Genomic DNA, 25,460 nt, shown 5'->3' on the forward strand with positions numbered 1-25,460 from the left:
CTACATGCTTGGCGAGTATGCTTTTGATAAGCCACATCAGGTTATCTTTCCTTCTCGGAGTGACTGGAAGGATGTTGCCTTATCTCATGGTAAAGGTTGCACTCTCTGGTAGACCCCCCCCCCCCCAATTGGTTCTAAAATGGATGAAAGGAGTGGGGCTGTGGCTTTTTGTCCCAGTGATGGTATTGAGTATTCTTGTCCTTTGGGCAAGTTTACTTCTGCTCTTCAGGCTGAAATTTATGCTATCCTGGTGCGTTGTGGTATTTGCTTGAGTCGTGGCTATAAAGACCATTGTGTTCATATATACGCTGATAGTTAGGCTGTCTTAAATGCACTTAAGAATTGCTATAATTTGCTCTGCAATCTTGCAAAACTGAACAAGGTTACTCTTTGTTGGGTACCTGGACACTCTGGAGTGCAGAGAAACGAAAAAGCCGACTATCTTGCACGGAAAGGCTCTGATATCCCTTTTATTGGCCCTGAGCCAGCAATTGGGATTTTGAAAAATCTTATTAGGACTGCTGTTTTGATATTTTTGGTAGAAAACGGTACTATAACTGGCTCAACCTTGATGGACAGCGGCAGGCGAAAGAACTTAATAGAGGTTGCCCTAGTATTAGGGCAAAGGAGCTCTTAAGTCTGAACAGTAACAGCGTCAGAAGGGCTATCGGCCTCCTTACCGGTCATTGCACCTTGAAGCGGCATCTTACTATAATGGGCGTCACTGATGACCCAATTTGTAGAGGCTGTCGCTTTCATGAAGAAACTGCTGCACATATTCTGTGTGATTGCGATGCCTTTTTCTGCCTACAGGTTTGAACACCTTGGTCGCTTGCTTGATCCTTGGGAGATCTATGATATTCCCATTAAGTGCATGCTAATCTTTGCTTCGGCTACTGGTCTTTTTTAGGACTTCTGTTTGGGGTTTAGTACAATAGACCTCTGTTAGCAGTGCTTGGCTCTACTGAGCCCCCTTCTCCTTCATTTCATTCAACCCCCTTGTGGCAAAAGGGCACAGAAATTTCACGTCAGACCAAATAGCTGCAAACTTTGCAACTGCTACAGGTACGCATGTTTCTGCAAGAACCGTCTCATGACGATGAAATCAAGTTTGTTTGTATGATTTTTCATTAGGGTGGGCAGAAAAAACTTTTCTAATTTTGATGATGAGTAGTGTGAAAAAGAAGGCGCCTCTAGTAGAGCAAAGTGTGCATAAAAGATTTGAAAATTTTTGATCTGCCGTAATTGCGTTGAAGTTTCAACCGAAAGCAGTTTTTGGATGTTTTTAGCAAAATTAGTTCTGAAAAAGTGTCTTTTTAGTTTTGATAATGACAGTGCAGAAAAGGTGCCATTTTGGTGGCCCTAAATTCAGATAAAATTTGAGGCGTGTGGTGTAAATCTTTCCTTTGCAACAAATGGATAGAAGGTTTAGTCATCTCCTGTTTTTTTAACCTTTTTAATAAAGTTTGTCAAAAAAATTAAAATACTGTTTTCACTGCATTTATATGAACAAATTATGTTGTTCCTCACATACGATTCATTTTTAGATGCTTGGTGTGTCAAAACTTAAATATTTATTGCTCATAAAAAAATTTAGTTTGAACTATGCTATCAGAAAACTTAGTGCAGCTCTGTTTGTTTTGCATTCAAAATCAAAGTTAAACAGCCCAGGACTGACCAAAGAAGAGGATCTACAGAAAATTTCTGCCTGTCTTCCCAACAATGTTTTATTTACATTGTTTTAGGCAATAAAAGCATTTTCCAAGTTGAATTTTTGCATTTCAGCTCTTACTTCTTTTCAGTTTTGCTAGAATGAAAGTATATCTTTCTTTAAGGTCATTTATAGCTTTTGTTTTGTTTTTTGTTTGTCTTAACATGCTTTTCTATTTTCAAAATACCGTCAATTAAACTGGAAACCCACTTAAGCGGAAGTGTACTGCATAGTAAGATACATTCTGAATAATCAATGTGGCACATTATGTATTTACCCAATTTTAAGCTGCAAGGCTTCACAAAGTGTTGAATAATATTGTACGGCTCTTGATTCAATGAGTAATCTTTCTTCTTGCAAAGACAACAGCTTGTTTAACAAAGATGCATTTGCATGAAGTTCCTAAAAATAATATTTAAAAATGTATAAAGTACAAATTATTAAAACAGAAAACAAATTAGTTATTAGAGATGCACCGAATATTCGGTTGGTAATTCAGTATACTGCATATTCGGCAGCCAAACCGAATATTCGGTTCGGCCAAATATTTCACTATTCAGCAACCGAATAGTAAACAAACTTAGTTGCTTTATGTTTAGTAAACGAACAATTTTTTTATACATTGCTTGAAAGTTACAATATAGTACCACAGTAAAAAGTTAATTCAAATTGTTACTTATTAATCTCATTAAATGTAGTTTTAATGTAAAAGAGAACACTAAGACGTTCAATATAAATTTTGTTGCTTTTGAATTTCTTGCAGATCTTATAGATCTTACGATGCATTACATTTGACTCACTATTACAAACTCATTTAAATGTAACAGTAACCATAAAATGAAAAACCTCATGATGTTAAGTAGTAATAAGTATATATGAATTCAATTTATTATTACTTAACATTAACTTTTTTTTTTTTACATATAAAATACACAACTAAAAAAAAGTAAAACACTTGGATATTAAATTTTGCAGTTACTTTAATTTCCTAAGTTTTACGCCACATGAAATATTAACATTAAAAACAGACAAGCTGACATTAATTTAAAAAGAATTAAAGTAATTACAGCCAATTTACTGTAAACTGGTTTCAAAGCAAAGTTTTTTTTTAAGTAAACATCTGTTTTTTAAATAACAAGAAGTTCTGTCTAGAACTAGACGAGTCTACTTTCCCGTATACCCATACTACTTTCTAGTATCTGATCAATATTCTCAAAAATAGCTAAAATTGCAAATGTTTTCAAACATATTTTCAAAATACTTTTAGCTGATTTCTAGAAATAAAATATTCCTCACTCATCTAAAAAAAATTAGATGCATAAAAAAAAAACGAACAAATAAAATAGCAGCAACTTTTAAACAAAGCAGCTAATAAACTTTTTTCCATTAAAAAAATCTTTAACAGTTTTCCAAACAAAAAAAAAATCAAAATTAATAAGCTCATTAAAATAAATACATCATATCAAAAAAAAATAGTTTCTTTTTCCCCTGTTGCCAAAAACTATTTTTTAAATGAATTAATGCACTTACCAAAATAAATAAAAAATAAATAAAATGTCAACTTATAGAAATAATTTTCATTGTCAAAAAAAAAAAATCGTCTGCGCATATCTTTATGTAGAAACATAAATGACTTCGAGTTTATTTGCCGAAAACTGAATACCTAAATTAAAACTTTAGCGTAAAAATAAAAAGAAGTCAGATCAACAATAATTATTTCACAGTCAAAACCATAGCTGCCGAGTCGGAGTCGGAGTCAATCTCATTCTGGGGTAAAGGAGTCGGAGTCAAATATCTAAGAATCGGAGTCAGTCATTTGTCCTCCGTGTATAAATTTTTGCCAAAGCTACAAAGTCAGAGTAGAAGTCGGGGAGTCGGAGTCCGATTAATTGTCGGGCACAGGAATCGGAGTCAGAATCAAGTGCCCCTAAATTCCCAGAGTCAATGCCTGGAGTTTGCCGTCAAGAGCTATTTCCAACAAAATTTGTTTGAAGTAAATCCGTCTTCAAGTACGGAATCTACATTCACTTTCAGTTTCCCCGTAGGCGCTAATGTTAAGGGATTTGAACTGTTTAAAATTGAACAGAAAATTGTTCAAATCAAAAAGATATTTTATATACAAGTTTTTCATCAAAAGCTTTTTCCTACAAAGTTTGTTTGAAGCAAATTCGCCTCACAGTTCGGAATTGCCTTGAATTTCCCTGTAGGCGCTAATGTTAAGTTTTTTTTAACTGTTCAAAATTTAACAAAAAATAGTTCAAATCAAAAAGTGAAGTATGGGAATGAGGTGTCCTCGCCGAGATCTTTCGAACAAAAAAAAGTTTTTTCGAATCGGACTATTCATTCAAAAGTTATTAGGGGGGGGGGGGGACAGACAGACATTTTTCCCCATCTCAACACCCTACTTTCCAATTTTTAATTTTTCAATATTTATTTAATTATCTTATTTATTTTTGACTTTTTTTTGTTTTTCGCGATATTTTTAAGATGCATTAAGCCTTCTTTCATGCTTTTTTCTTCTTTTTCTGACTTTTACTGGGAAAGTAGGCTAAAAACTGCCGTAACTGGTCAAAACTGACCTTTTTTCACCCTAAAACAAACATCTGTCAACCATAACATCTACCCAAAAGAAAAAGGTGGGTTCCATAAAAAAAATTTTTTTCAACTACAGAACTGCATATATAGATATAGATTACTAATAGACCATGTATCGCAAAGAAAGTAACAACAAATATAAATAGCTCAGTCGGAGTACCAGATAACTTAATTCAAAAAAAAAAAAAAGACTCGCCTAAATATTAGAGAGCTTCAAAATTATCCCATAGTACAGATGAGAACAGAAAAAAAAACGCTACACCTTTTTAAACGGGGGAAAAAATACACAATAATAATCCTTATTAAAAATCTCTAGATATTTAATGTTAAACAATGGACTTGGAAATCGCCAACAAAGTAAAAAATAGAGCCAAATCAATACAGATGTTAGTTAATATGGATGTTATATAAGGTAAAAGGATCGCCAGAAAAGTGGTAAACTGAGCATCAAAATTATTTGTGCCATTGACATCCGTGCCTTAATAGTGGCACATGAAAAACTGGATCACGGTGGTGACAGAAACAGTGAAAAAAATTTCCGCGACGTTTCCCTGATTTCCCAGATTAAGTTAATTAAATTTCCCATTTTACACTACCAATGATAATGGTTTCCGTTCATTGCCTTAATTGAAAACCATTGCATATTAAATAAAATGCAGTGTTTAAAGCATTTTAAGCTGTTAATTAAAAATATGTTTTGAAAAGATGCTTTTTTTCTTAGTAAAAATAGTATTTTAAATAATCTACAAGGAAACATTATAGGAAATCTAAAACAAATACTTTACAGCCAGTAACCAGTTAGCATACAAAATCTAAGAAATTATTAAAACCCCTCTAAAAGATATATCTAATCAAGATAAAATTAAAATGTTTATATGGAAATAATTTGGAATTAAATTTTCAAGCAGTAAACTTATTGCTGCAAGAATAACAAGTGACAGTGAAAGTATAGAAGTAATGTATATTACTTATGTAAATAATAGACATATTTATGTAAAACAAATTAAAACCTATTAACAACCAGTCGTATTGAGCTATTCTCTAATCAAGAGCTTGGGTTTTAATTAGTGATGTGGATCGGGTAAATACCCAGCGGGTAGGTAAATATTTTTTGGGTATTTACCCAAGGCCTGGGTAAATACCCAAAAACTGGGTATTTTACAAAAATATGCAAAAAGTGAATGGGATTTTTTTTTTTTTTTAATCTAAATGTGAAATAATTGGTAAAACTGATACATACATATGTATTACACAGTTTATAATATATTTTATTGAAAGACTTGATGAAATTATGAAAGAAACATATCGTGTTAACCAAAGAATCTTTCTTTTCAATGTCATAATTGGAGAAGTATAAGCAATTCAATGATGAACTTCAGGATTTCAAAATCACAATCTAGGTTAGTCATATTCAAATGAAAAGAAAAAAAGGAAGCATGAGAGAACAATAATTCTTGTTTATTGTTTATAGTTTAACATTTGGTGCCTTTAGCCCAATGTTACTCTATATTGCATAAAACACTCTTTTTAGTTTGTAATTAAATTTGTTTGGTCTTTTGACCATATTTATTGAATCCTCCACAGCTGATGAGCTCTGGATTCAACTTTTCATGTTTTTCTATTAAATTGCCGCTTGTATTTTCCTTTTTGTCATCATTATTTTTCGTATAAAATGCTTAAAAATTTATTATTTGGCTTGTATACTTTTTATATTTATTTGGCTTTTTAGTTTTGCTGCGTTGCGCATCTATGGGCTTTTGGTGTGGTCTTTTCAATATTTTTCACCTTTATTATAATTATATATATACAGTCGACTCCCGCTACAACGTGATCCGACTTACGCAAAATGGCTATAACACGAGTTTTTTGGGAGCAACGAATTTTAGAGCTAAAGCAAGTTCTCACTCTCAACACGAAAATATTTGGAAAGGAATCTTGATGCTAAGTTTTGGCTTTGTTATTCACTACTAAACATTGACTTCGTGAATGTACTTTCATTCTTTCAGCATCACTGACTGCGCAAGTTCCCATACACTGCACTATAAATTTTATTAGTGTGTATAACCCACCACTCCTCATTTTTCATTTATTTATTCTAAATATGAAAGGTGAGGAAATATTGTAGCACCTAAAGGCACGCTGTTTCATCTGAAGTTTGAAGATGAAAACAAAGAGCGAAAGTTTGCGACAATTTAAGAAAAGGTAAAGATTCTTTAGACGCTTGAACAACTAGAAAGTGGGTCGAAGGTAGCACAACACTTACTTAGGTATGAGTGAATCTTTCATACGTATAATTAAAAGTCAAGAGAAGGCAATCCGTATAAGTCCAGACCTTAGTTTTAATATGCAGCTTGCAGAGTAGTGTTTAAGCAAAATACAAACATTTTGAAATTGGAATCTGTTCTTGTATCGTAGATTATAGAGACCCTGAAAGAAGGGTGTTACCATAGATGTAAATGTTATAAAAGTAAAAGCAAAGCTACTATACGTGAAATACACCGCAAGCTCAGTCATTTCCAGCCGAGGACTTCAGTTTCGAGCTTATTAGCACTCATCAGCCCGGCATAGGAAAGTGACTAAGCTGGAGATGGAAAACCTCTTAAGGAAGCCAAGAGTGCGAAACAAACTGGTAGCTAATATAGAATTAGCAAACCAGACGAGTGACCGAAGCAATGGTTCGGTTCAACTCGAAGATTGAACACGAGGCAAGGTATATTCAGTAAATTACCGCCCATTAGCCAGGGCTAAAGCAGAAATACGTGAAATACACCGCAAGCTCAGTCATTTCCAGCCGAGGACTGCAGTTTCGAGCTTATTAGCACTCATCAGCCCGGCATAGGAAAGTGACTAAGCTGGAGATGGAAAACCTCTTAAGGAAGCCAAGAGTGCGAAACAAACTGGTAGCTAATATAGAATTAGCAAACCAGATGAGTGACCGAAGCAATGGTTCGGTTCAACTCGAAGATTGAACGTGAGGCAAGGTATATTCAGTAAGTTACCACTCTATAGCCAGGGCTAATGCAGAAATACGTGAAATACACCGCAAGCTCAGTCATTTCCAGCAGAGGACTGCCGGGCTGATGAGTGCTAATAAGCTCGAAACTGCAGTCCTCGGCTGGAAATGACTGAGCTTGCGGTGTATTTCACGTATTTCTGCTTTAGCCCTGGCTAATGGGCGGTAATTTACTGAACAAAGGTACTATATTTAAAAATACATTAGAATGACGACCAGATTGCACAGCATAAATCATCATCTTCAATTTTTAAGTTATAAATGTAGCTTATTGTATCTACTGTATAACTCTTGTGAACTAAGTTTGGAGGAAATTCCTGCAAAAGATATAGGTAAATAAATAGTAATAATAAATTGAGCAACATTTCTTTACATTTTGATGTCATGCAGGGACATATTACTGGGGTTATAAAAGACTAGGACCTTAAAAAATTGATGTTTGCTTTTTTTTTTTTTTTTTGTAACCAGTTAAGCTTGCAGAATGGCTTTTTATATCTGAAATTTGGCTATCAACATTGATTAGGCATATCCAACACTTTTAATGTGAATATCATATTAGACTGCTAAGTTGTTTCACACAATAATTCTTTAAATATGTGATCAAAATACAATTTTTGAGCAAAATTTTACTGTTTTGTATATGGTTGGTTATACATATATACAAAGCAGAATACATACAGAAAAGTATTTTAGTTGCATATAAATTTTTAAAATAAATACCCGGTTAAATACTCAGTTTGGATATTTACCCGGGTATATACCCTGGGTATTTACCCCTAAAAATAAATACTCGGGTATTTTACATCACTAGTTTTAGTGAACGAACACAGTAATTTAAGGGTGATTTTCAAAACGATCGACAGTTTGGTGTCCTGACTTTTTCCTTTCAATTTAATGTTGATAAATTTATTTTTTTGCCATTGCATAAGCATGTAGTGAGACATTGTTTTACACTAAATTCATTGCATTCAGTGCCTTTTTTCATGGTTGTAAATTAATAAGTCTTTTCTATTACTTTAGTTATCTAGTAATGGAAATTTATTTTTCCTGAATAGAAAGTGTGCATAAACTTTCTATAACGCTTTCAAGCAGCTTTTTTTTTATTTTTTGTACATTAAAGAAAGAAGTAATATCTGTTAGTTAAACACAGTTGAAATGGATTTTCCTGAACTGCTCATCTAACATTTTAAAATTTCAATACAGTTTGTGTCCTTAAGTTCAACTCATGAGTGTTATCCCAGGGAAGTAAATATTCTTTATGTGCAAAATATTTCTTTACTGCAGTTAGCAACAATGTTAGGGAAGCCATATTTGTTTCTTCTTAAAATGTGTAAGTCTAAAAATGGGTATATTTACTTCTTATATGTTGTATATTGAACTGTACAATTCAATGTGAAGAGTATTTATATCATCTCTCACACAAGTGTTACTCATTTATTGTGCTTTTTTTTTTTTTTTTTTGTATAGAAATATACAATTAGGCAGAAATGTATTTTTTGTTAAGGGAATGAGAGACCTAATTAAATTTTTAAAAACACCGATAGAATTTATTCAAGTGCAGAATTCTTCTATAAATCTCATGAGTGTTACCACTTCATGACTGTTACTTGGAAGAGGTATCATTCATGATAAGGTAATAGCACTCATGATAGAATACATCCAAATAATGAGTGGATTCATAGTTATATATATTGACCCCCCAGAGCAACTTAGTGTTATTCCTGGGATTAGATGTCTTAGTGTTGCTCTTAGGTGACAATATTGTATTACAATTAACTCATACCTTTAGCAAAGAGACACATTTTTTCATATTTATATAAAAAAAATTCACATTTATTAAAAAACAAGCTGCGTTGTCCGGTTTTGCCGGTCCATCTTGAAAATAAAAATTGTGTCAAGTGGCGTATATTCAACAACCAGGCATACATGAATAAATATATAAACACCATGCAAAATTTCCTTTCCAAACAATGATGACAGATATTAAAATCCTTTTAAGAAATTAAATCGAGAAAGATGGATTTCAAAAGCATAACCATGGAAGCACAAAATAAAAAAAATTCAAGGAACTAAAATGTGAAAGAAAATGGTTAACAATTTGAATGGAAATGAGATTTTCTGAACTTGATTTAAAGAGGCTGTAACTTTTTATCCTTTCGAGATTGAAGCTTAATTTTTTGATCAAAGGTCAAGATGGATGTGGAATTAAAAATACTGCTTTTTCCAATGGTGTCAAAAAGAAAACTATGGGACAATTCCTTCACTTTTTCTTGATAGATTTAATGAAGAAAGTAGTGCATAAATTTCAGCTAAGCTAAAAATGCAAATTACTCCCTTTGTAATGAAGAGAGCATTGAAACAAATTGCTTAGAACGCGTAAAATTCTACCCTTTTCAATAATATATAATATTAATATGTGCAAGTAATTTTTCATCCCTTTAATAGCCAATAATAGGTGATTTACATGGAAATTTGGGCCTAAATTTGAATAAAAAAAGAACTATTTATCGGATTTTTTTTCGAATTATAGCCTATGTTACTCAGTAAGAAAGCACCTTTCATACAGTGAAAGAATTTTTCAAATAGCTGCAAGAGTTCCGAAGATTACCTCGAACATATAAACACACAAAAATTCGTCCTCTCTCTTTATAATATTAGTATAGATTGATATTGTACTGAATGCAATTTTCATTTCAGTGACGAAAAGTATATCATAATTATTTGCATTTCTCACTCTTAACTCAACCTTACATAAAAAATTCATAAAAATAATATTTTCACTTTAATTTAGAATTTATTTTCAAAATATGTATAATTCATACTTTGTAATAAGTTTGCCGCATTTTCTTAAGCATTTCTTGTATTGGCCGTAGCTTCTCATCATTACCTAGAATCTCGGCTTGGTATTCAAGTGTTTTCATAGCTTCGTCAAAAGACTTCCTCCAGTCAGACTTGGGTACAAATTGTAAAACTATTGCAGAAATATGAATATCATTTCAAAATTATAAATACATAAGATAGTTTAATTGTAAAATTAAAGGAAATCACAGTAAACAATTACTTGAATCACTTGAACTTGAGTCAAAAATTAATAATAGTTTGTAGTTATGATGTATGATTAAAATACATCATAACAGGAAGAAAACTAATTAACAGATAAAATCCTTACCTTTAAGGGATAACTTACAAACAAAATAACAAATCTAAAATTGAAAACAGCAATTAGAATCACAAGTGTTTCGAGATTACAAGAGGAATTCTTTCTTTTTTTTTTCCGAAGTCAATTGGATCAAATAAATAAATGATCAGCTAAAATAAATGAGTTGCTCATATAATATCGTTCATTCACAGATCACAAAATACACGATCTAAGCAAAAGTATGAAAGAAGTTCTATAATTTTCGCATACGTCATTTGCTAGAAACATTATTGGACTTCTCCCTCATTAGATTGATTGAATTCATTTTTCGAAGAATTTACAATCATCTTTTAACATAATCACTTACATACAAGAGGACCAGTCCTACCAGGAGGCAAACACTTCCCTGATACAATGCTGGGCATTTTAAGGAGAAAATCATTTGCTAAAGAAATTTTAAGCAAAATATTCTAAGAATAAGCATTATTGTAATTTTGGAAAAAAGTGCACCATTTTTTACAACACAAATTAATATGTTTGAAACAAATTCAAAAATAAAATCAGCAGCTGCTGATCATCTAAGGGTACAAAATTTAATTTGATTTTGCCGACTTGATTTTTTTATACAGTCAGATCCCGATTTAACAAACCTCTATTTAACGAATTTTGCGATTTAACAAATTTTACTTTATCCCCGACTAAAATGAAGACAAAATCCCCTATTTATCGAACAATAATTTTTTTTCTGTTAATTTGAGTTAGGAAATATCAGATTGTTTTCCAAATGTTATATACATCTTGTCTGAAATAGAAAAAGACTTTTCTTGGAATCAGAAATTTTTGATGGGCGAGAGAGGGCAACCAACAAATATTGATTTTTATGCAGAAAGTGATAATGATACTCCCATTAAAACTTACTTTTTCAAACGCTTTACATGGCTTGGAAACTGTAAAAACATATCTCATGCAGCAGGCTGCAAATGACAATATTTTCTTCTCTATATAAAGTCAAGAGACAACTATTTCGAGTCAAGTATCAAGGAAATTGTCAAAAATCAATTACTCAGTATAGTTTAAAATTTCAAAATAACTAGTGTGTAATAAGTTGTGAAATGCTGAATAAAAAGTGTACACATTCTAATTATGGATATTTTGCTTATTAGAAGTTTAAGATAAGGTAAGTGCAGGTTTTTTTTGAGCAATCACGATTGCTTATTGTTCTCACTTGACTGTTTTTGGCGTGCTATCATTTTATTTTCCCACCGCCACCCTCCGCACCATCACTGTTGACCGGCTCCTCACGATGCCGCTCCTATAGCGAAAGCCATCTCCAGGTTGCATCCACGTCCTACACACACGCGCATACATACACAACTGCACACGCGCGCACACACACATACATACACAGAAACACATACATACACCTACACACACACATAATGCATACATACAGACACCTACACATACACACAACTACCCGCACATTCATGCCTGCACAGAGAAACATATGCCTACACACACATACACATAGCCCCTACACACAAACACACATACCCCCCACACACAAAAACACACACACAACTACTCACACATTCATGCCTGCACATAGACACATATGTCTACACACACATACACATGCCCCCTACTCACAAACACATACCCCCCCACACACGCCTACATACACACACTCGTGATTGCGAAAAACATAATTTGAATTCAAGATGTCAAAATTCAAATTAATTTTTCTTTTTTTTTTTTTTTTTTTACATCCCAATTTTATGAATAACCCTGAGTAATGTATAAAAGTTTCGGTCCCGATGAATTCGTTAAATCGGGGTCCAACTGTATATAAATTGAAAGGCTCTAGATTAGCCACAAAGTTAGATCAGTGCAATGCATAACTGAGTCCTCCCACTCCATTTAACACAAATACTTCTCATAATACCTATCACTGCAGTGCAGTTTAACACTAGAAAGATGAAACAGCCTTTGTGGCCTCTCACATAGTTTCTTGTTCCATAAATCGAAAAATAACTGAACGTAATGGAACTTTCTGACTTTCCATAATATGACCCTATTTGAGTGCTAATTTAATATTTCACTCATTAGCCTCACAGAAGTGTAAATATTGAACCTTATACCTAGAAAGACGGGGGGGACCACAGTAGCCCCTGAGGTATTTTACACCAGAAATAAAGAAAATTTCTTTTCTTCTACTCTCTGTAGCATGAAAAAGTGCTGTTCACCCTAGTTTTACCCTTATCTTCCTATTTTTGCAATTGGATAAAACTTCAAATGCAAAATAATGCCAAATACCAGCCAGCCAGACAGTAGGGGCCACTCTTCGAAAAAGAGCTAACATTCAACATTTTGGAAAAGTAAAGATAGCATCACAGAAACAATACTATGAATTCATATATTCAGTAAATTACCACCCAATAGCCAGGGCTAAAGCAGAAATACCTGAAATACACCGCCAGCTCAGTCAATTCCAGCCGAGGACTGCAGTTTCGCGCTTATTAGCACTCATCAGCCCGGCATAGGAAAGTGACTGAGCTGGAGATGGGAAACCTCTTAAGGAAGCCAAGAGTGCCAAACAAACTGGTAGCTAATATAGAATTAGCGCAGACCAGACAAGTGACCGAAGCAATGGTTCGGTTCAACTCTAAGATTGCAGGCAAGGCATGGTATATTCAGTAAATTACCGCCCAATAGCCAGGGCTAAAGCAGAAATACCTGAAATACACCACCAGCTCAGTTAATTCCAGCCGAGGACTGCAGTTTCGTGCTTATTAGCACTCATCAGCCCGGCATAGGAAAGTGACTGAGCTGGAGATGGGAAACCTCTCAAGGAAGCCAAGAGTGCCAAACAAACTGGTAGCTAATATAGAATTAGAGCAGACCAGACGAGTGACCGAAGCAATGGTTTGGTTCAACTCGAGGATTGCAGGCAAGGCATGGTATATTCAGTAAATTACTGCCCAATAGCCAGGGCTAAAGCAGAAATACCTGAAATACACCACCAGCTCAGTCAATTCCAGCCGAGGACTGTAGTTTCGTGCTTATTAGCACTCATCAGCCCGGCATAGGAAAGTGACTGAGCTGGAGATGGGAAACCTCTTAAGGAAGCCAAGAGTGCCAAACAAACTGGTAGCTAATATAGAATTAGCGCAGACCAGACGAGTGACCGAAGCAATGGTTCGGTTCAACTCGAGGATTGCAGGCAAGGCATGGTATATTCAGTAAATTACCGCCCAATAGCCAGGACTAAAGCAAAAATACCTGAAATACACCACCAGCTCGGTCAATTCCAGCCGAGGACTGCAGTTTCGTGCTTATTAGCACTCATCATGCTGGGCTGCTCTGCTTTAGCCATGGCTATTGGGCGGTAATTTACTGAATATACCATGCCTTGCCTGTAATCCTTGAGTTGAACCAAACCATTGCTTCGGTCACTCGTCTGGTCTGCGCTAATTCTATATTTGCTACCAGTTTGTTTGGCACTCTTGGCTTCCTTAAGAGGTTTCCCATCTCCAGGTCAGTCACTTTCCTATGCCGGGCTGATAAGTGCTAATAAGCACGAAACTGCAGTCATCGGCTGGAATTGACTGAGCTGGCGGTGTATTTCAACTATGAATTCAGTTCATATTAAATCACGAGAGGAACAAGATAGCAAGATAAAATAAATAAAATCTGTCGACTGATTACAAAATCAAAGTAAAGAAAACCCATTTTAAGCATGAAAAACAAGTTCTTAAAGAGAAGATCTAGTGGTCTAGTGCCTAGTGAATTAAAATAAAGAAACTTTTAAATTAAAGTTATACATATATCATCCTTTGAAACCAAAAGTAAAATCCTTGGAAAATATTTTTTCACATGCTTTCTCCTCCTACAACAAAAGACTAACTAAAATAACACAAGAGAAGAAACACAAATAGAAAACACAATTGCCCCTGGTCTTTAAATGGCAGAACTTTAAAATAGGATAGATTTGTTTTCTTTTGAAAATAAAATATTTTAAAGATTTTCTTTGCAGATTCTTTTTTTTTTCTTTCAATTTTATGGGCTTTTGTTTTGTGATCGCCTGAATCAGCTTTTACAAATTTATAATCTTTATTATCTTTTTACCCAGGAACTACACTATATAACTGTACTGCCTTAAGGCATCCATAATATGCAATTTAACACTTAAAGTCCTCTGTCACATATTTGTACCATTTTCTTTAAGAATTCGACCAGAAAGCAAATAGTGCAGCCTTTCAATGTCTGCACGATCATACAAAATATAAACACATATTCACTACTTTCTGTATAGTTGGTTATTTTGATAAGCAAAGAGTTTTTAAAATTCAAATTTAATTTTAAAATTTGTATTTTTATCAAGCAAAACCATTTTAAGAAAGAAACCGATAGCAACAACCCCCCCCCCCCTCACCTCTTCAACTTTTTTTTTTTTTAACCGACCAATTGAACCTCTCAATTGTAGCCCTTTTGAAGCTCTTAACACAAATCCTGGATTCGACTGGTGGTGACATTAATGAAAAGTAGCCAAAATATCATTCTTATACGAAAATAAAAGAAAAGTACAATATTGTCCCATGATGAACATATTTGTAAACCTGACACCCTGACAAAGCTATATTATTTGAACAGACGAGACATTATATATATATATATATATATATATATATATATATATATATATATATATATATATATATATATATATATATATATTTATATATATATATATTTATTTATTTATTTTAGATTGCACTCATACTAATGCTAACAGCAGTAACTATGTCTAACTACAGGTTGACTTGCTAAGATTTGGGAGTTAAAACTCCCTCCTTCAGACTCTCTCACCTATCAGCCATCTACAATCATATTGACAGTGATTTCTCCCTTCAGTCACAGTTGATAGTTTCAGTTTTGTAATTGAGTAGGGTTGTAAGTGAATAAGAGTGTACGGAGCTACTTTTTCTAATGATCATAAGGAAAGTTTGCTGAACATTTCTCAACAGCTAAATTATGATATGATGTTCCAAAAAACAAAAAAAGACCAAAATAGCTAGAAAATAGACTTTTTTTTTCTTTTTTAAACAAGAAAATGACTTCAACCCCTTGCCAGTGTCGCCAGAGTCCAGCTCGAGCAACAACTTAGTGCATTTTTTGTGATGCCCGAACCAAGTTTGGGCAGGAGAAAAATTTGCGTTTCTTTTTGTGGATCCCGAGCAAATTTATTTTTGGCTTGAAAAGACTTAGTTCTTTAGTCTCTTAGAGCTCGGGGGGCGGGAAGGAAGGAGCAAAAGGCAGGAGTGTGTCGGCTGCTGAGACAATCAAAAACACGCTTGGACAGTTTCTCTTTCTCGTTTAGTTTTCGTTCGGTTTTTTTTTTTTTTTTTATCGCTTCTTGTTCAGTTTTTGTTCATTTTTAGTGAGTATATTTGCGAATAATTTTCTTTTTTCGCAATGTCCGACGCAGAAACTGATAAGGAGTACAGTTTAGGCTCCTTAAGATCAGATACTGACCTTTCTAGATTACATCGAAAGTGATAATGATAGTGATATTTCGTCGTGCAGAGATTGGAATCCTGCCCCTCCACGATTTCTATTTCAAGAAACACAAGTAGGTGCAACAAATGACGCATCAAATTTCACACAAGAAACTGAATATTTTGATCTGTTTTTTGAGAGCAATTTGTTGCACATAATTACCATAGAAACTAACGGATATGCAGAGCAATGCATTCACAGTCAAACAATAAAATCAAAAAGTAGAGTTTAAAGGTGGGTTCCCACTAATGAAATTGAAATAAAGATTTTTCTTATTTTTCATATATTACAAGGTATTGCAAAGAAACCAGTTGTAGAGATGTTCTCGCCAAAAAAGGAATGTGTTGGAACTCCGTTCTTTCGAAATATTATGATATGATAGGTTTCAAATAATAAAAGATATCTGCATTTTGTGAACAATGAAGACATTGATCTACAGACGCATCCTAATCTGAAACTTTATAAAATTTGGCCAATTTTTCAGTATCTAAATGAGAAATTCTTCCTTATACGTTCCAGATCGCGATGTGGCTGTAGATGAAAGTCTGATGCTGCATAAGGGTAGATTGGGGTGGATCCAGCATATGCCTCTGAAAAGATCTCGCTTTGGGATAAAGACATTTATGCTATGCGAGAGTAAGAAGGGATACATTTTTTTTCAGTATTATTTACACTGGAAAAGGCACAAAAATTCATACTGACTTTGCACATCTTGGAATGTCTGGTTAAGTGGTTATGTGTCACTTATGAAATCACTGCTAGGAAAAGGATATTGTCTGATCACTGGCAACTACGAGGCACGTTTTTAAAGTAAGTACTGTTTTGAAATAAAAAAAGAGCAATTATAGATGGAGTAAAAAAATTTATTGGACAAAAATTTATCACCCCTTACGCTATTTATTGACACTGCTCCTGTGATTTTTCAAGCATTTTTCATAGCCTGGTGCAGGTTTTTATATACCTATTCCTAGAAAGTTGCCACCTGTGTAGTCAACCATGAGGACTCTTACAGGGCTATGGCTGGGACTTTTTTGAACATCCTCTGGACTGCCCTGACCTCGCTCGCAGCAACTTTCATTTGTTTCGGCACCTGAAGTCTTCCCTTGGCGGTCGATGGCACAACATCAATGATGAGCTCAGAGACTATGTTACAATTTGGTTAACTACAAAGGCGGCAACTTTTTCCGATTGGGTACACGAAAACCTGTACCACGCTATGACAAATGCTTGGAAAATCATCACGGAAACAATGTCGAAAAATAGCGTAAGGGTGGTACATTCCTGTGCAATAAATTTCTTTGCTCTGTCTGTACTTGTTCTTTTTTTTGTTTCAAAATGGTACTTACTTTAAAAACATGCCTCGTACTATACTTCTCCAATGTTGGCCGATGTACTATTGCAACACTATTCTACTGACACTTACGGCACAGTCCACGCAATAAGGAAAGAGTTGCCAAATGATTTCAAAAAAAAAAAATCAGAAAGGCGATGTTCTCACTTTTCAAGGTGGAAAAATTACTGCTATAAAATGGTACGATAAAAAGGATGTTTACATGATTTCTTCAGTCCATATATCAGAGATGATTGAGTATGAAGATTTAAAAAAAAGAAATTGAAACCGAAAGTTGTTCATTATTATAACAACACAATGGGAGGTGTTAGTAAAGTTAGTATACATTTTACAGACTACCCTGTTGCAAGAAAACAAGACATAAAATATTACCGAAAGATATTTTTTTCATCTCCTAGACCAAGCATTATTTAACTCCTTCATTTTGTATAGTTCCGCAGGAGATGGGAAAAATAACATTAACTACAGAACAGCAATTGCTGAACAAATTGTCGAACAAAATAAGTTGAAAGTTCAGCTTCCAGGACCAGGACCTCCTAGTCTGAACTCGCTACGCCTCATCACTCCCCAGAACACATTCCACCATCGAGGAAAAAATCTGCTCCAACCAGACAATGTTTTACATGCTGTCGTAAAACCAATGAAAAAGGAAAAAAGAAAGATGTGAGACACGAGTTTATTGCAAAGAGTGCAACATAGGCTTGTGCGCAGTACCATGTTTTGGGACATACCGTACTGTAAAAGATTTGTAAAATTTACCTGTTAACATCATATTATTCTTTGTATATTATATTGCACTTTAGTTATATTTCATATTGAGCTTCAAAATGTTGTTTAATTTGCTCTATTCGAATAAGATGTGTATGTAATCCCTTTTTTTTATTTGTATGTACTAATTATAACAATAGTACTTATTGCATTTATTTTTTTAAATTTGTAACAATAAACCATTTTCTAACTTTTATAATGATATAAGGAAGAAAATTAAACAGTCAAAACTACCCAGTGTTTGACCATTTTTTTTTAAATTTTTGTCATTGTTAAAGTGAATTTGCGAAGAAAAAAAAAATTATGAAGTAATCAATAAAAAAATGATTTTAGAAGAAAAGGGAGACTTGATGGGAACCCTGAAACTTCATGACTTAATTTTAAGAGCTTGGAAAAAAGCTATAACTGTAAAAAATGAGGTTAAAAATACCAGACTCAAAAACAGCAGCATCTTCTAACAGTCTGGAACAATATGCATCCAACTTCCTTTCAAAATAATCCACAAATAGAGAGTGGTGTGTCTGTAAAAGTATACATACATTTAGCAGTAAAAACAATGAAAACCCAAAAAAACTATTAAGCAGCGAAACTAAAAACAGTGAACCAGAAATGTGCTGTGCGCTTTATTTCTTTTATAAATGTTACAGGGCGATTTCACCGTTACATGTATTTCATTTTTTACACCATTTTTTTCTTTTCAAAGCTCATTAGCTCATCATCAAAATTTCAAGCATCGATTAATATTATTGTCTTATTTTACAGACTTTTCTAAAACAGTTTCATTCACAATATAATTATTTTCAATTTTTGATTATATTAATTTTATAAAACTTGTAACGTGTGTGACAGCTGAAATCCCAAACTGTAAGGGTGCCTGCATAGATACTAGGGTGGTTCAAAGAAACTTTTTTTTTTCAGCTTGAGTCCAGGATAACACCCCCCCCCCCCCTTTTTTTTAAGACTTACTAATAGCATTATGCTGTAAAAGTTTTAGCTTCTTACTCAAATCTTTAGAGGATGCTTGATGACCCCTTAATTTTACATTAGGTGAGCATAGAAAATGTCACAAATTTAGAAACATTTAATTTTCCCAGCTGTTCTGTGTAAATAATTATTTTTTTGTAATGTATATGCATATTACTCATGTTCATTGTAATATGTAGCACTGCTTTTTCAGTTCAATGTATTTTTAACCCACAACTCTCCATACTTATGATGTTTGGGGGAGGGGGTTGAGCACCCTCTTTTAGCTTAAATAGGAAGCTAAAATTCTTCCAGTATATTACTACCCACAAATCTAAAAATATTGAAGGGTGTCCTGTTATCTAAGAGAAACTTTTCTTTTTTTACATGTATTTTTGAACCACCCTAATGGATCCCCTGAATTTATGAAAAAAAAATTTAGCTTGTAAACTTTGAGAAAAGAATCACATTTAACACCATTTATGTATTTAAAAAAAGAAAAGGTACTATTAAAACTTCTAAAAAAGAAATTGGAATCAAAATGAATCTTTATTATTACCTTAGATAACTGCATTTGTTTTAAAACTTCAGATAAATCTTCTTGGCTCAATCCAAGAGGTTTCAGTTCAACTGAATCCTTTTCAGGTAAATATCTTTTTATCATGTTCAAGTACAAAGGAAAAGTATCATGTAACTAAAAGTGCAGCAAATAAAAATTATTAGAAACTTACTCTTTTAAAGAGTAAAGAACGGAAAATAAAATTATACATGAGTATCTTACCTCTTCAACTTCCTCATCTTCCATAGCAGAAAGCACAACATCCATTAACATTACGGACCGAAAGTATGCTTCAATGGCTTCATTTACTATATTTTTTGCCTGAAAAAAGAACAGTAAAAGTGCTCATTAAAATGAATGAACATCACATGCAACTTGGCATAGAACAGTAGCATGAATAAAAGTTTAGAGTCGTAGCAGAGACTAGATATTTTGAACATCCTCATTCTGTAATTAAAAACTCATATAAGCACTAGCATAGCCAGAATTTACCCTTGGGTTGTGGTGTGGGGCCATAAGAGCTAATTGTATACAGAAGAATACATTTATAACGCTGACTTATATATTCTCTATAAACCGCACAACTTTTCAAAAGTAAACAATAGGTGCTGAATTTTTTTAAATCCCTCTGTTTTGCTTCGCAAACATACAAATTGTTGGGCAAATTAAATTTGAAAGTTTTTCATCTCTCCATCTTAATTCGAAGCTTTTAAATGAAAATTAGTAGGCACAGTAAACAAAAAATATTAGATGGCTCTTGAAAATGCAGCTGTTATGTAAACCATGAAGTTAGCAGAAATGCAGTATAATCCACTTTCTTTTAATTGTTAAACATATTTATTTGTGAATGACAAATTGTAATATTAGTAATTTAATACTAATTGCAGATAGAACTCATTCTGATGTGCTAATATATGGATATATTCTGAATATTAGTTCAAAATTTGTAAAAGGATCTATATAACGCAAAAGCTCAGAGGTCCCAAGGTGTGCGTAATAACGGTCTTCTACTGCATAGACTAATATATTAAGATTTGCAAAAGTGCTAAAATCTCAAAGGAAGAACATAATCCCCAAACCTATGAAGACTAAAATTCATTAAATATTATAATTATGTTGTTTCTATCAAAACGCTTTAAAAACTCACATTTAAACTTTTGTTAAGAAGTACGATAGAGCAAAACTAAGATGCATAAAGTTCTAAATGCCACAGTGGTGCTCTTTAACATTTACTTTCTACTAAAAAGTAAACTTTAATGACTTGCTTTCGGTGCATTGTTAGGAAAGGATCGGAAAACACACTTATTTTTACATTAACAAAAAATTGTCACAGAAATTTTCAATTATCCAGCCCTCCGTGCAATCTGGTGTAGTTAAAAATGAGGAAAGTTGGAACCAGCCATTTGTGAAACTCCTCAAAAGAGATAGGGAGAAAAGTCTCCATATAAACTAGAAACAGTGGCGTAGCTAGACCCGACTTTCGGGGGGGAGGTTACTTCTTTTATTTATATATATATATATATATATATATATATATATAATCGCTTGGAATTTTTTCCTTTTCTTCTTTTTTTTTCTTTCTCTTCTCTCTTCTTTTTCTCTTTTTTTTGAGACTAACTTTTTGGGGGGGGGGTTTGTCCCCAAACCTTAGCTACGCCCCTGACTAGAAAACATATCAAAAAAGGAAAAGAAAAACAAGAAGTGAGAATACTATATCATTTCAAACAATTTACACATGTGGAGGGATATTGCCTTACATCAAAAGGCAGAAGCAAGACTTTTTCTTCAAAACACTCTCTGGGAATATTTCAATAATTGGGTATCTGGTGTGGTCGTCTCATTTTCGGCTCAAATTTATTTCGGTAACCCTGCTGATTTATAGTAACAATATGTGAATAGATGTTTCTGGTCTCTTTGTTTAGATTTGCAAAGAAAATACCTCTTACGCAGGCGCTGGAGACAAAGATTGACACCAATGAAGAAAGATCATTAAAATAAAAAGTGGAATGTTAGGCATACTTATAATTACATTTTTACTATCATGATATGATCCAACATTATCTATGTGAACATTACTTTTTCTTTTAATAATAAATTTGCTTCGGATAATCCAGAGACATCCATTGACATTTTTCATAATGACAAAGTTAAAAAACTGAATTAGGTCCTTTCTGACTTTCCTTTGCTCCAGGCTGTCATATTAAGCTTTTTAAATCTGCTATCATAATATTAATCTGAAAATCTTGTTACTAGCCTAGTAGCCTTTCTTTGAACACTTTTCAACAAAGAAATATCTTTCTTCAGAGAAGGAGATCAAAACTGAACAGCATACCGTCGCCTCAGAGCAACACTAAGATATCCTACTGTTGCTCTGATGCGACAATATTTCAAATGAGGTCTTACAAAACCTCTATACAAAGGCAGAAGAACCTTATTAGTTTCATTTGGAATAGACCCAAGCATTCCGCTAGCTTTGCTGCTTGCAGTGCTACTGGTAAGTAAACTTGAAGTCCTGATTTGTTGAGACACTCAAATCCATAACATTTCCTGCCTGACTAATAACTTGTACACTTATTTTCATGACCTAAATGTAGCACTCGGCATTTCCCAACATTAACTACCATCATATCCCACTTATCTGCCCACTTAATAACGATCTAAATCATCTTGAAGCTGTTTTACTTGCTCTTCATTTTCTACAATCCCTATTATTTTGACGCCATACGATAATATCGGGAGCTGCAACCACACAAACTTTAACTAATAACTTAGTGCAATGGAACGATACAGTAAAAAATTCTGGAGTGTAAATAGTTAAAAATTTGTATCAAGCACTCCGAAGGGGAAAAAAAAGCACTGAACCTCTTGACTTCTTTTCTTGACAGTAGTAAGAATTCCACTTTTATCAAATTTATCTTCATACAATTTTTTGAAAAAACTTTGTTCTTCAGAGTCATCCTCAAATTGAGTTAGAACCGCTTCAATATTCGTCATGGCAAATATTTCAGTTGAAACAAACGAAACTTATTTTTTCTGTCATTGCTTTCATTCTTTAAATTCGCGCGAATGGAAAGTTGAAGTTCTTCCCACAGTACTTTCGCAAAAACTTTTGATTTGTCTTGCTTAGATTATCTCAGAATATTTCCTTAAAAATGAGTATATTTTTACTTCTTTTGAAGTGTTATTTTATGTAGGAAAACTGTAGTATGAGACCGATAATAAACGCTTTATGTTTTCAAAACGTTTGTTTACGCATTTGTTGTCTGGCAACATTCGCAGCCAACGCAAATTTCCCTTTTTTTTCGTACGTACGCTCCGAGCGGAACATCCGCTGTTAGCTCTAAATTTAAATATGCGTATGTTGTTGATTGTTATGAAGTAACTTATTGCTGCAGATTTTTTTTTTCTGAGATCAAATAATGATCTTTCACACTTCTTATGTAAGTATGGTCGTGATAAGAAGCATTGAGAGTGCTTGTTATGAACTTGAATAAATTTTCAACTATTTATTGAAAAGTGTTGTAATCATTTCAATATTTTTCCATTTAGTTTTAGCCGATAATGAAAAGAAACTTTGGACGGAAAAATTTCATCTGTCGTTATGGATACTGAAATTCATGGTTTGTAGTTTAATGCTATCTCAGTGCCATTCAATTTCGCTGACCAATTTCGTGTTTGTTTTCAATGTTCTTTACATGCAAAAATTTTTAATTTATTTATATGTAAAAACTGAAAAAAGCTTAGTTTGTTTTCAGTCACCGAGGTTATCGTGAAAAACCTCATAATTCACTCTCCCGTGACAGCTCTATGGTAATGTAATTTGATTTGTTATGTGAGACACTCCTATTACATTTCATGATCATTATTGATCTTTTTATTTATTGTGCTTATTAGATTAATTATTTTTATTTAATTACTCCCCCGATTCCATGAACTGGTTAATCCGGTGGGTCAATTTGATATCCAAACTTTGCCTTCAATTCACAAGTGAGTCTGGTCGCGCCATGCTACGGACACTCGCTGGTGAGAAAAATTCACTTCATCTACCAGTTTGTTGGCATTCTCAGCTTCAATGAGATGACATCTGCTTCCAGCTCGGTTATTCACTAATTCAGACTGATGAGTTCTAATAAGAATGAAACTGCAGTCTCTACAGGTCTGGATCTATAAATTTTGGACCTCCCTGCAACGAAATCTGTAGGGTCCCTCCCCAGTGGCCAGCAGTGTATATTTGAAGTCTTAGTGTTAGTTTATTTCAATTTCTTTGCTGTTGGGCCTCTTAAGGTACACCCCCCCCCCCCCCTCGCACTGCAGGTACACAGGTACTGGTATATTACTCATGAAACATGTCAAATATAGAGTGTTGCTCTCTCAAACTGAGGAAATTTAGATTTTGTTAACGTCAGGTATTCAAAATCCAAATTAAACCGCTTGTAAGAAATGATGTTCCCAATAACTACAAAAAAGCTAAATACTGCAGACAAAGCACCAAGTTTACAATTCTATAACAATTTCATTTTTCAAATGAATTGGAAAAATAGGTGTTAATAAAATTTTGCATCAAAAAAATTATGTAAAAAAGAATTTTTTGGAACACTTTTGAAAATTATGCAGGGTTTGCCGTTAGCATGTTATCCAGGGTTCGCCGATATATATCCAATATTTATTTTGAAAATATCATGATATTTTGATATTTTCTATATTTATTTTTTCAAATATAGTATTTTCAATATACAAAGTATATTAATCATAGTAATATTGCTCATTTATAAATATGAGTTTAATCGCTAGGATTCACAAGATGGCTCCAAGCACAAACTGTTGAACTGCAAGTACTATATTGTATCTCATAGCAAAAGTTCAACATCTACCACAGCAAATAAAATATTTTTTTTACACCAAAAAGAGAAGACTAGAATGGTGAGTGCCATCAGGACAAAGAAAAAAAAAACAGAGACAGAAAACTAAACTGTTTTTCATCTTCTGTTGCAAAAATTATTTTATAGTAGCAAACATAATTGTGTATTAAGCAAACATAATTGTGTGTTAACGCAGTCTAACGCACCTTCAACAGGCACGTTAGTGAAGAGTAAAGGTGCGTTCAACATGCCTGTTGAAGGTGCGTTAGACTGCCTTAAAATGAGATTAACTGAACATCACTTTTCTTACTTTGAGATCAATGAATTGTGCAATTTAACACGTTCTTGCTTAAAATTAAACACGTTTGTTTTCGACGGTAATTTTTTCCGGATGACTGAAGGTCTTGCTATGGGCAACCCTTTGAGTCCAATTCTAAGTGATTTGTACATGCACTATTTCGAACTTAAATTATTTAAAATTATGCAATTTGATTTTTACGTCAGGTACGTTGACGACATTTTTGTGCTTTTGGACTCGTATGTCAGTGACCTTGATAACCTTTTATCCATCCTAAATACTATTGACCCACATATTCAATTTACGGTTGAATTGGAATCTGGTAATCATCTTTCTTTTCTTGATTTGTCCATCACTTGTCATGACAATACGTTTACAACTACTGTTTTCCGTAAACCCTTTGCTATTTCTCTTCCCCCCTACAAGTTATCCATTCATCCTCCTAAACAAAAATTGGCTGCTTTTAGATCTTTTATTTACCGTGCTCTGGCCATCTGTTCAAATTCCAATTTACTTTCATTAGAACTGAATTACCTACGCAGTATTGCGATGGATCGGGGATTCACATTAGATATTATTGATACCATTTATAAGAAGCTATGTAGCTCAACTAACAAAAATCAAACACTTGCTCCTGTGAACTAT

General features: G+C 33.6%; 2 protein-coding genes across 2 annotated transcripts in view; one reads left to right on the forward strand and one right to left on the reverse strand.

The window, feature by feature from the left end:
* LOC129226434 (HAUS augmin-like complex subunit 4) overlaps nucleotides 1-22,700 on the reverse strand; it is a 35,297-nt gene extending 12,597 nt beyond the window's left edge. Inside the window, exons 1-6 of the mRNA XM_054861037.1 lie at nucleotides 22,521-22,700; nucleotides 19,881-19,979; nucleotides 19,659-19,793; nucleotides 18,567-18,657; nucleotides 10,142-10,290; nucleotides 1,989-2,113 (exon numbers count right to left, since the gene is read on the reverse strand). Coding sequence (XP_054717012.1) covers nucleotides 1,989-2,113; nucleotides 10,142-10,290; nucleotides 18,567-18,657; nucleotides 19,659-19,793; nucleotides 19,881-19,979; nucleotides 22,521-22,652 — 731 coding nt within the window. The 5' untranslated portion in view covers nucleotides 22,653-22,700. The remainder of the gene's footprint in view (nucleotides 1-1,988; nucleotides 2,114-10,141; nucleotides 10,291-18,566; nucleotides 18,658-19,658; nucleotides 19,794-19,880; nucleotides 19,980-22,520) is intronic.
* Nucleotides 22,701-23,003: 303 nt separating this feature from the next.
* The window catches only part of LOC129225711 (protein downstream neighbor of Son-like), a 71,191-nt gene continuing 68,734 nt past the window's right edge, over nucleotides 23,004-25,460 (forward strand). The window contains exons 1-2 of the mRNA XM_054860198.1: nucleotides 23,004-23,098; nucleotides 23,208-23,278. Of these exons, the coding sequence (XP_054716173.1) occupies nucleotides 23,260-23,278 (19 nt within the window). The 5' untranslated portion in view covers nucleotides 23,004-23,098; nucleotides 23,208-23,259. The remainder of the gene's footprint in view (nucleotides 23,099-23,207; nucleotides 23,279-25,460) is intronic.

This window comes from Uloborus diversus, chromosome 7, assembly GCF_026930045.1.
Source record: "Uloborus diversus isolate 005 chromosome 7, Udiv.v.3.1, whole genome shotgun sequence".
In the NCBI taxonomy this organism is placed as follows: domain Eukaryota; kingdom Metazoa; phylum Arthropoda; class Arachnida; order Araneae; family Uloboridae; genus Uloborus; species Uloborus diversus.